Consider the following 11,173-nt stretch of genomic DNA (forward strand, 5'->3'; position numbering starts at 1 on the left):
TATGTGCAAAACCAGATTCGGAAACCTCAGATTGAGTTCTTCAGTATTGGTCGAATGCTTCTTTGAAAGAAAGCATTATCCAAGTAGAGGAACTTCTTAACAAAACACTGTTCTCACACTCTGGTTTTCTCTCCTTGCCTTCTGAATGAACAGCAAGCTTCATTTATCTCCTTTCATGTTGTTGGGTTCTTCTTCCAAGGTCAACACCTTGAGCCTTGAGCTTCACCAACCCACAGATTCACTTTTTCACGTTAAACCTTAAAGTAGAAACTTTGCTTCTGACTCCTTCATCTTGGCCGAAAGCCACAAAGCAGTAACCATAGAAATCTTCTCATGGTCAACTTGATCTTAGCCATTGAGAAACTACTTGGTCCCCAAGTATCACTTGTGACCGTAGATGTGAAGCAGAATAGGGTAGAGACCAACTTTCCCTTGATTGCCATTTTTGGATAGAGCAGAGAGTTGGGAAGAAGAGAAGAAGATCTTATGCATGCAAGATGAGATAGATTACCTTTAACTTAAGCTTGATTTGGTTTGGATTTTCTGTTTTAGCTTCTGTGTTTCAAGCTTAAACTTTCTCTCTCTTGCTTCTTTGGTTACTAGCTTAGGGAAGAAGCTTTTTCTCTCTTTCTCTTTCTTACTTTTCTGAAGCTTTGATTTGACTTGATTAGAGAGGAGAGGAACGTTGCTTCTGGTAAGGCAAGATGGAGGGAATTGAAAATCAATTCGGGCTTGGATCGGGTTCTTCTCAAGTTCAGCCCGTTGGTGCCTTGCCTTGCTTCTTTGAAGAATTTTGCTTGAGATGAATGACTTGAGCTTGTCTTTATTTTCACTTACCATTCAGCCCATTAGCATATATCTTTTGTTTGATATTGGGCTGCTGCAACACTTGTTTTTAGCCTGCATTACTTATCAAATATAATCAAAACTAATTGGGTGATTAGCCCACTAATCAAATGTTTGTCATCATCAATTCTATTAATTAATTTCTTAACTCAACATCATCTTTCTAAACAAAAGAAACTTTCTTTTTCTCAAAGTTTTAACAAAGCCAATGCAAGTTTTGATTTATTACACTTTGATATTTGGGGTCCGTTTCGACAAAATTCTATTCATAATCATAAATATTTTTTTACTATTGTTGATGATTTTAGCCGCTTTACATGGGTTACCTTATTAAAATCAAAAGGAGAAGTGCAAAATCAAATAAAAAATTTTATTACTTTAATTGAAACACAATTCAACTCCAAAGTCAAAACTATTCGTTCCGATAATGGACCAGAATTTATTTTACCTGGTTTTTATGCTTCAAAGGGCATTATTCATCAACGTAGTTGTGTTGAAACTCCTCAACAAAATGGAAGGGTAGAACGCAAGCATCAACATATTTTGGATATAGCTTGTGCTCTTATGTTTCAATCTAATTTACCATCATCTTTTTGGTCTTATGCTGTTAGACATGCTGTTTATTTACTTCATAGAGTTCCATCATCCGCAATTAATTTTAAAACACCATTTGAGATTTTATTCAATCATCCACCAAATTATCATGACCTTAAAATTTTTAGATGCTTATGTTTTGTTTCTACCCAAATGGCAAACAGATCAAAATTTGATCCAAGAGCCAAAAAGGCTGTATTTATTGGCTTTCAACCTGGTTTTGAAGGGTACATTGTTTATGTTTTAGAAGATAAAAAAAATTGAGATTTCTAGAAACGTCATTTTTTATGAAATGATCTTTCCCTTAAACACAAAAAATGTCCAATTCCAGACACTCAGCCCAACATTACCAAACACACATTTTCAAAAATAAGATTCAGTTAGTCTTCCAGTTGAACCCTCACCTATACCCATTGACCCAACTCCACCTAGTTCTTTATTTTCTCCAACAACCTCTCCTTCTTCCTCACTATCGTTTCCTAACCAAGTTGAACCCATGACCACCGAATCACTTTCAACACTAGACACCAGTCCACCATCACCTTTTCATCCCCCGTCACTTTCTTTACCACCTGAGCAACCCCATCCTCGTCATTCCGACCAGCTTCACCGACCTCCAGCATATCTCTCTGAATACTTGTGTAATTCCTCTCTCATCTCTACAAATCAATCTCCCTTAAAGTGCAAGTATCCTTTATCTTCAGTCATGTCTTTTTCTTCTCTTTCATCTTCACATAAAAAGTTTCTTTTATCTCTACATTCTGGCGTTGAGCCAAAGTCTTTTAAGGACGCCAATCAACACTCTAATTGGCGTAGTGCTATGAAAGATGAGTTGGATGCTCTTGAGCTGAACAAAACTTGGCGTCTTATTGATTGCCCTGCAGGGGTTAAGCCGGTTGGCTGTAAATAGGTCTATCGCATCAAACGCAAGCCTGATGGTTCAGTTGATCGATATAAAGCACGCCTTGTGGCTAAAGGGTTCACTCAAACTGAAGGTGTTGATTTCTTGGAAACTTTCTCCCCTGTTGTCAAGCTTGCCACCATTAGATTAGTTTTGGCATTGGCCTCTATGAAGCATTGGCCTATACATCAGTTGGATGTCAATAATGCTTTCTTACATGGGATCTCTCTGAGGATGTTTATATGACTCTACCACCCGGATTTATATCTCCTCAACCGAATCAATGTTGTAAGCTACTAAAGTCACTGTATGGTTTACGACAATCTAGTCGTATGTGGTATGACAAACTTTCTCATCTTTTGCTATCTCATGGATATCAGCAGACCTCATCTGATTATAGTTTATTTGTCAAATTCATTGGTGATCAAATTTCTATCCTTTTAGTCTATGTTGATGACATTGTTCTCACTAGTAATTCCATTTCTGAACTTGCTGTCATTATGTCTATTTTGCACCAACACTTCCGAATTAAAGACTTGGGCCCATTAAAATATTTTTTGGGTATTGAGGTTGCTCAATCAGAGAAGAGAATTTGCTTATCTCAGTGAAAATATTGTCTTGATCTTTTGGAGGATTCTGGTTTATTAGGTGCTAAACCTGCCTCTGTTCCAATGGATAGTACCACAAGACTATATCAAGACAAAAGTCCCCTGCTATCCGACCCTTTTGTATATCGTCGTTTGGTTGGCCATCTTATCTATCTAACCACTACTCGACCGGACATTATGTATGCCACTCAACAATTAAGTCAATTAATGGCATCTCCTACTGAATCTCATCTTCAAGCTGCCAAGCATGTGTTACGATATCTGAAAACTAGTCCCGACAAAGGACTTTTCTTTCCAAGGGAATCAAAAATTCAGCTTCTCGGCTTCAGTGACTCTGATTGGATCGGATGTCCTGACACTCGGCGATCTTTAACAGGTTATTGTTTCTTCTTAAGTAGTTCTTTAGTCTCTTGGAAGACCAAGAAACAAACCACCATTGCCCGCTCATCCACGGAAGTAGAATATCGTGCACTTGCCAACACAACTTGTGAACTTCAATAGATACTAAATGTGTTATAATTTTTACACATCTCTCCTATCCGCCCACTAGTTTTATATTGTGATAATCATAGTGCTCTTCATATTGCTGCTAACCCAGTTTTTCATGAACGGACCAAACATTTAGAGGTTGATTGTCACTTGGTTCGACAAAAAGCTCAAGCTGGAGTGATGAAACTTCTCCCAATTCCCTCTTCTAGGCAACTAGCTAACATCTTCACCAAGCCTTTGTCTCCTCAACCTTTCCATCTTAATCTGAATAAGTTTAGTGTTCTTGACATCTTTCATCCTCCAGCTTGCGGGGGTGTATTAAACCACTCTTCTACCTTAGCACATGACAACAATAAAGACGTCTCACGGCCCACAAATTCAGCCCAACAGAATACACAAATTAAATTATAATTTAGTCTTTATCTTATCTTATAGTTATTTTTATCTTTATCTCTATCTTATCTTTATCTACTTTTATCTTTCATAGGCCAATACTCTATATATACTTAGTTTTACCTTCATAGTTTACAATTCAATCAATCAACAATCAATAAAATTTCTTCATCTTTTTTTTTCACAATTCTTTTATTTTCCTATTCTTTCACGTAAAAAACTAAAAAAAAATTATTGTAAAACAATAAGTTCTTAAAATTAAAAAAAATAAAGATCTAATCATTATTAAATAAATTAAGATAATAAATTCATACATAATACAAATTATAAAAGTAAAGATAATTAAATATTTTTTTATTTTATTAATTTTTTTACTGTAAATAATCTTTTTTTAATAGTTTTTTAGTCGATATATAGTCAATTTAATAAAAGAGATATAAAATATAATAAATTCATGTGTTTTTGTTTATCCGTATTTATAGGTTGTATAAGATAGATAAAAATTATATTATTTATATGTGTATTTGTATATAGAAAAATTAATAGTTAAAAAGTCAGTTTGTTAATTAATTATTGATCAAGATTATCTACCTTCTAGAAATTTTGATATTGATAAAAGTATAATCATATGAAATGTCATATTTAATATTACCTATTATTGTGAAGGAAGCTTATTTTTCCTAAATATATTATTGAGATTCTCTGGTAGGTATATGTATAGACTAGACCGACCACACGTGAATTTGGCTGCTCAGAATATTATTTAGAATTCATGATTATATATTGCAACCATTATGTGCTTTGTGATGATGGAATCCATTTACAAGAAGATCAACTTGCACTGCATGCAAATTTTAAAAAATAAGACAGTGGTTGGTGTTACTTCTGGGAATTTTGTGGCTTTATTCATTAAGTTTCTATTCTATCAATCTATCTATTTGGGTTGGCTATATAACCTAAGCCTAATTTCTTATGCCAGTGGTTAGGCTGTAAAGGAGATTCCCTCACTTCAAATAACACAAAAATGGTAACCCACTTGTAACAATTTCTTTCTATTTTGGCTTGGTCAAGAACACCCCCATTAAACTTTAGGAGACCATTAAAAAACTTCATTAAATAAGCCTTTGGTTTCAGTAAAACATATGCTTTTGTTTTCATCGCTTTAATTTTTTTGTTTCAGCTTCGGATTTTGCTATTTATTTGTTTAGTTAACTTCTTGCATCAGGTTTTAGGGTTTATATTATGATATAGCAATAATTAACATTTAACTTGTCGCACCAATATTTAATAATGGGTACTACTATAAAAGTGTATAAAGTATGCCGAAAGAGTAAAAATTAAATAACGTGTGTTATGTACTTATGGGTATCACCACTTAAAAATATTATTTAAATAAAATATAATTGCAGATATATTATACACCCTTTTTATATTCTATGTATATTATTATTATTATTATTATTGAGTATTGGACATATTCAATTTAACAAAATAAATTAATGTTAAGAACTAAAATAAGATTTTCAAGACAAGAATTTAAATAGAGGGACCTAAAAAAAGGAAAGTATTTTTATGAATTAAAAGGTTATTTAAACCCTCGAAGAAAAACAAAAGGTGGCACCAGCCTCAAAGTATATATAAAAAACATTAATGCTGGAGTATAATTATATTATATTATTTTATTATTTAATAAAGAAATGTGTTTGAAAAACTTATCCAGTCTTAAACATGGTTATCTTTTTCCCTTGGACCACCAAGGAGCCAACTAACAGAAAAAAGAACCTTAAATTATAAAGTTGAGTTAGCATAAATCATATTTATTTATATATACTTTTGTTGTGTACTGATTCTATTTTGCATCTTATTCAGTCTCCTCGAATGTACCTTCCCAACTATAATCAACAGGTTTTTTTTTTCAAGTCCAGGAAAATAGTCAAAATAAATATATATATCTTTTATTGTGTATTTTTACTTTTTCAAAAATATTAAAAATAAAACAGATAAACCAAACATGCCCTAGGGTTGATAATTATTTGAAACTTTCTTGTGGAACATAATCTGGCTTAGTGGCATATTGCATGAAATGAAAAGCCTAAGACTACATAAACATAATTTTAATAATATTCATTTAAAACTCATTTTGCTCCACGCCAACCATTTGATGGAAGTTCACTAAACAATAATCGGAAACAATTCAATTCCTACCACAATAATCAATGTGAAATCTATTAACATGGTTAGCTAAAATATCTGCAACATCTACCAATCACTTTCTAAAATTTAAACTATGACATTAGTGCATCAATTCAATGAGAAAAAAGGGCCATGAAAAACACTCAATAAATTGGATTATGTTAATAACACTTGAGGGTTAAAAGAAGCCTTTTACAATGCTGGGAAACAAGAGTCCTCATTTTCCCACTTTACCGAAACAGAATTTCTCTTCTGCTCTACCCTTTCAAGATTGGATGATAACTGGAATAAGTCCACAGTGGATCCATGTTCCAAGGGCGAACAATGTTGTTTGACATTGAATAAGTCTGATGCTTGACAAATGTCATCACTAATGGCTCGATGATCAGGGTGGCCGGCATCAGAAAGCATTGCCGATTCACTCTTGATAAATTCTTTATGGTTCATCTCGCACGGAAAGGACTCGTCCACAACGTATTTACCCTCATTGCTTATATCCAAAGGCATTTCAGAGATGCTGTGAAAACTAAAGGAGCTGGCTACAGGATTTTCTTCTGAGTGGCACGACGGAATCTGTGACTGAGCTGACAGAAGAGAGAGAGCACGGCTAGATAACTCCTGACCATGCGCGACCGGTGCTGCGAATTGAGGGCTGAAAATAAATTCCTCTTCTAATTTGACATTGCCATTCTGAGAGATTTTATCATACTTTGCAGGGAAAAGGGTGCCACATCGAAATATGTCTGGAAATGAAAATTGTGGCCTCTTCTGTAAGGAAGATTCCATATATCTTGCACCTGCAAACACATTTGGCGTAAAGAGAACCAAGTTGTTAGACTCTTTTCGTCAGAAAACAAATATCTCAGAGCGATTTTTCCAATTATCCTCTTAAAAGCTAGTCGACAAGAGTCAAAGTGAGAAAGTCTAGGGGACCAGCAGATTTTGTGGTTTTTAGCCATCAATTAGCCATCAATGATGTTTTTAATGGTGTGAGATTGCATCTAATGGTGTAGAATCATTCAATTTTCTTTTGATGGTTAAGTGCTGGCCAAAATTTAACAAAAGTGCTGGCCCCCTAGCACTCCTCAGTAAAAATTATGCACAGATATTATATAATATATCTTAACTACAGCATCTTCAATCCTTAATCCCTTGTTTAGTAAAACATTTATTAATCTTTATTTTACCATTCTTGAAACTATGAATTGAACTAATCTTTAAAATACTAGAGGAAATGCAAAACACATAATTGCATAACTAAAAAAAACACACACACTTGTTAAGTGGTCCACATCATTCACCGGGACCACGGTAACTAAGAGGATAGAGAGATAACATATTTTAAAGAATCTATAAGTGCTTCTTTTGTCTGATATATTTTTTAAAAGAAACAAAAGGAACTAAAATAAAAGAAAGATTTGAAAACCAAAATGCCATCTTTTCTAAAACGAAGGTATTTTAAATTTAGTTCATGACAGGAATTGTATCATTTTGAAAATTGCTTTGATGTTGCCAAAACTTCATTGGGCAGGGAGCATAAAAGAATGAATGCAGCCAATTCAATCACCTTATGCCAGAGTTGACTCAAATTTCTTATAGTTTTGGCACGACACATTTCACTATCTTATGGAGATGACTTCATTGTCATTACAGAATATTTCATTAAAAAATTACAGAATAAATTATCACACATAAGTGATCAAACATATATTATCAATTTAGTGATGTAAGATTTGACAAAGTTAATGACATATATGCTATTATAGACTTATGGTGTGAAAAATGCATGATATTATAGTATATGCCCAAAGACACCTAACATAAAATGCCAAAACTGATTTATACTTGTACCCTGAGGATCTGGGAAAGAGATTTTTACGCTTGTAGACAAATATAATAACCATAAACAAAAGTGCATGGAAGAACATAACCAAATAAGCAAAAGAGTAAATGACAAAATACAGCAGTTTTCAAATTGATTTTCTAACTAATTAAGAATAAATTAAATCTTTGTTATACAGGAAGTCCTTCTCTATGTATAGGTATACACGTAGTTGTACCTTCAAATCTTAAGCAATATGGTTACAATTTATGAATACGTTCTGATGTAGAAAGTTTCTAATTCTGAACTATAATGGAAAAATTCAACCATGCTACGTGTATACTAAAAATCAACCACCAAATCAGTTATCTATACAGAATACATGTTGAACAGCACGTGTATTTAGACACAAACACATGAAGAAAGCAAGACATCCTATTTGCATATCAGCGTATCTAATCTAGTGTGCCAACTTCCCAAGATTGCACTCATAAGGGATGAGATATGGTGTGGCAAAACATGCATCCAGAACTTCCCAAGAACAAAACTTTTGAGTTAATATTCTGTTAGGATTTTATTACCTTGATGCGAATGAAGTATCTTATGCTGCCTACTAGTCATATAATCAAACTGAGGTTTCCTTCGCCGTTCGTTGTGTCCTGCTAGACGCCTGCGACAGCTGCGCTTACCATCATCAAACTCAGCTAACAAATGGAACCTAATATAAGAACGCAAAAAAGTTTGATTCAATCAATAGATAATGATTAAAGTTCACTCTGCAAAAACTAAACTCAAAACCAAGATATTTCAACTGAAAGGCATTAGGCAGTTCATCTATGTCAAATAATGTACAATTATCTATCACAACTTAATTAATTACTTATTTTTCAATTTCTATATTAATTTGACTAGGTTCATTGTAGGGAAATAAAAGTATTAAGAACCAAAGGAATCCAAAATTTACTGACCTGCTGCATTGCTGACAAAATCTCTGTTCAATACCGTTAACAATAACTTTAGCTGTCTTGGAATGAACATCACAAACCTTGTGCCTTTTGTGGTAATCTTTTGAGGAACTAAGATCCATGTCACAACCATAAACTTGACATACAGGAGTCTGATTCGGCGAGCATGAAGTGCGAGCTCTTTTTGCCAGTGTGGTCGGACTTGGTTGTTGCATTGGTATTAAAGTGAACCCTTCATTTCCAACTTTATCATTGCTTGCAGCTTGACAATCTGCTATTCTCCCTAGCTTCAGATCGATCAATGACGTATCGTGAGCCTTCAATTCACCTAAAGAACTCAAATGCTTTGATTCGGATTCTTCTTCCCCAAGAAAAGAATCCAAGTCAATAACTTGAGCAGAGGTATTCCCTCTTCTACTCAAATTACTATCTAGCTCAAAGGGCTTTCGGAACAAATCCGGGAACCCCAAGTCTACGAATTCCATGCTCCTAACTACCTCTCTTTCCGAATTCAAACCGCCTCTCTCGAAGTTACAAGAGGCTTTGTTGTCCCATTCAGTCATTGCCTTTCTACTTCTCACAAAAGCATCAAGTGAAAAATCCATTTCATCAGAAAACAAATATCCTTTCTCATCAGTAACATAACTCCAAGGTTCCATTATTGAATTGAAGTTGTAGACGCTATGGAATATTGAAGAAATCCTACACCACAACACAAATAAAAATAAATTATTCCTTTGCTTAAATCAAAGTGTATATTGAATTATTGACAGCAAAATCAGGCATAAACAGAAAGTTAATATACTAAATGAACAATAGGGAAAGAAGAAAAGCATCAAGCACAAGGAAAATAATAATAGTAGTAATAACAATTTTCCTGATACAAATGTGAAAACAAGAACTTTAACCCCATAAGAGAAAAAAAAAACTCAGATCCCACTTTCTTAATTAAACGATGCCAAAAACAGCATCCAAAAGTCACAAGCTTTTCGAACTGTGCGAAGGAACCACGAAGATTGAAACCCAGATTATAAGAGTAGAATCATGTCTTTCAAGTTCAAAGCCTTATCGCATTAATGAAAAGGATAAATATGCTGGAAGCTAAAACCGTTCAGCTGAATAAGATAGAAAGAAAGAAAGGAAGGAAGGAAGAAAAACTAGAAAATAAGTAGAATTAAAAGAAAAAAATAATGCTCCCATGAAAGAAGCAGGCATAAAGGAATATATCACTAAATTCAATATGCTATGCTAGGATTCTATATGTTCGATCAATACAGTTTCATTGAAATGAAACCAAACAGCAAAAACATTAAAAATTAAAAATGCTATCTTTGAAGTAACCTGAGAGATGGGGTGGCACCCTGTGAGTGGTTTTGGGCACACCAGAGAGAGAGTTATTTTTTGCTTTTGGGGTTTGGAATAGTGAGTGGAAACGCTGAAGAAGTGGAGGGAGTAGCGTGAGTCAACATGATTTCTTCTACCAAATCCGACAAAGGCATTGTCGTTGAATGTTGAGGGTCTTTTTTAGTAGCATTCGAGACACCAATTAAAATTCCGGTAGAGGACACTTCATACTTCATAAAGGATTTTTTATTTAAATAAATTAAAAAGTATTTTATTTACTGAAATGAATAATTTTAAAAATTATTATGAAAATACGTAAGATAGCAGTGGAAACGAAATAAGTTTGTACATATTTCGTATACATTGTAAACCAAACAAGATACATGTATACAAGATACATGTAAACTTATCTCATTTACACTGTAAACGAGACACATGATAAATTATAACGTTTACAGTGTAAACGAGATACAGTAAGACAAATTTTCAACAGCTATAAAAGGATGTACAACACTTAGCATTCTTCACACACATTTTTCATATCTTTTTGTCCTATGTTTTTCTTCCAAAAAATAGGAAAAAAATGTCCAGTAGTAGCGGATATATAGTTGTCTGTGTGTATCTCAATCATCGTATGAGAAACAGTAACAATGTGGTGATATTCAAGTGTGATAATCCGTTACTATTGTGCACTCGGCGAGTAAGTTCCTTGTCCGAGTTTAAGAGTCTGATATTGAGTAACCTTGGTGGTGTAGGGAGAAAAGAGATCGAAAGGGTGGGGCAGAGGTTGCTGGCATCGTTGGAAAACAAAATTTTTCGGTTTCGTCTGTTTCGACTTCAGGACGATGAGCATGTGCACCTCATGTTTGACATCCATGGGAGAATCATATCAAAACAAGTGATGGAGCTTTCCGTCGAGGTTGGTGATGTTGGTGGTGGTGGATCCGTCCACTTGACATTTATGTAGGAATTAGGATAACCCACCTCTCGCACCACCCCCGATTCATATTGCTAGTCC

General features: G+C 34.1%; 2 protein-coding genes across 3 annotated transcripts; one reads left to right on the forward strand and one right to left on the reverse strand.

The window, feature by feature from the left end:
* The first annotated feature begins 2,260 nt into the window (after nucleotides 1-2,260).
* LOC114925352 (uncharacterized mitochondrial protein AtMg00820-like) lies at nucleotides 2,261-2,587 on the forward strand. Its single transcript, XM_029292951.1, has 2 exons — nucleotides 2,261-2,342; nucleotides 2,385-2,587. The coding sequence occupies exons 1-2, from the start codon at nucleotides 2,261-2,263 to the stop codon at nucleotides 2,585-2,587; spliced, it is 285 nt and encodes a 94-aa protein (XP_029148784.1).
* Nucleotides 2,588-6,073: 3,486 nt separating this feature from the next.
* Nucleotides 6,074-10,356, reverse strand: LOC112750396 (squamosa promoter-binding-like protein 6). Of its 2 annotated transcripts, XM_025799113.3 has the most exons (4): nucleotides 10,153-10,356; nucleotides 8,815-9,513; nucleotides 8,428-8,564; nucleotides 6,074-6,821 (listed from the first exon to the last, which is right to left on the reverse strand). In XM_025799113.3, exons 2-4 carry the CDS (start codon nucleotides 9,468-9,470, stop codon nucleotides 6,217-6,219), a joined length of 1,398 nt encoding a protein of 465 aa, XP_025654898.1. In that variant the 5' UTR covers nucleotides 9,471-9,513; nucleotides 10,153-10,356; the 3' UTR covers nucleotides 6,074-6,216. The 2 variants fall into 2 exon arrangements, with proteins under 2 accessions (XP_025654898.1, XP_072072503.1); XM_072216402.1 differs by lacking the exon at nucleotides 10,153-10,356 and having other exon boundaries at nucleotides 8,815-10,095.
* Nucleotides 10,357-11,173: the final 817 nt, after the last annotated feature.

Source organism: Arachis hypogaea, chromosome 15 (assembly GCF_003086295.3).
Source record: "Arachis hypogaea cultivar Tifrunner chromosome 15, arahy.Tifrunner.gnm2.J5K5, whole genome shotgun sequence".
In the NCBI taxonomy this organism is placed as follows: domain Eukaryota; kingdom Viridiplantae; phylum Streptophyta; class Magnoliopsida; order Fabales; family Fabaceae; genus Arachis; species Arachis hypogaea.

Coding starts and splice junctions, on each gene's coding strand:
- LOC112750396 (XM_025799113.3), bottom strand. CDS start 9,470: ATGGAACCTTGGAGTTATGTTACTGATGAGAAAGGATATTTGTTTTCT. Junction 8,565..8,814: donor TTTTGTCAGCAATGCAGCAG/GTCAGTAAATTT, acceptor TTCTTATATTAG/GTTCCATTTGTTAGCTGAGT. Junction 6,822..8,427: donor GATACTTCATTCGCATCAAG/GTAATAAAATCC, acceptor ATGTGTTTGCAG/GTGCAAGATATATGGAATCT.
- LOC114925352 (XM_029292951.1), top strand. CDS start 2,261: ATGAAAGATGAGTTGGATGCTCTTGAGCTGAACAAAACTTGGCGTCTT. Junction 2,343..2,384: donor AGGGGTTAAGCCGGTTGGCT/GTAAATAGGTCT, acceptor CTGATGGTTCAG/TTGATCGATATAAAGCACGC.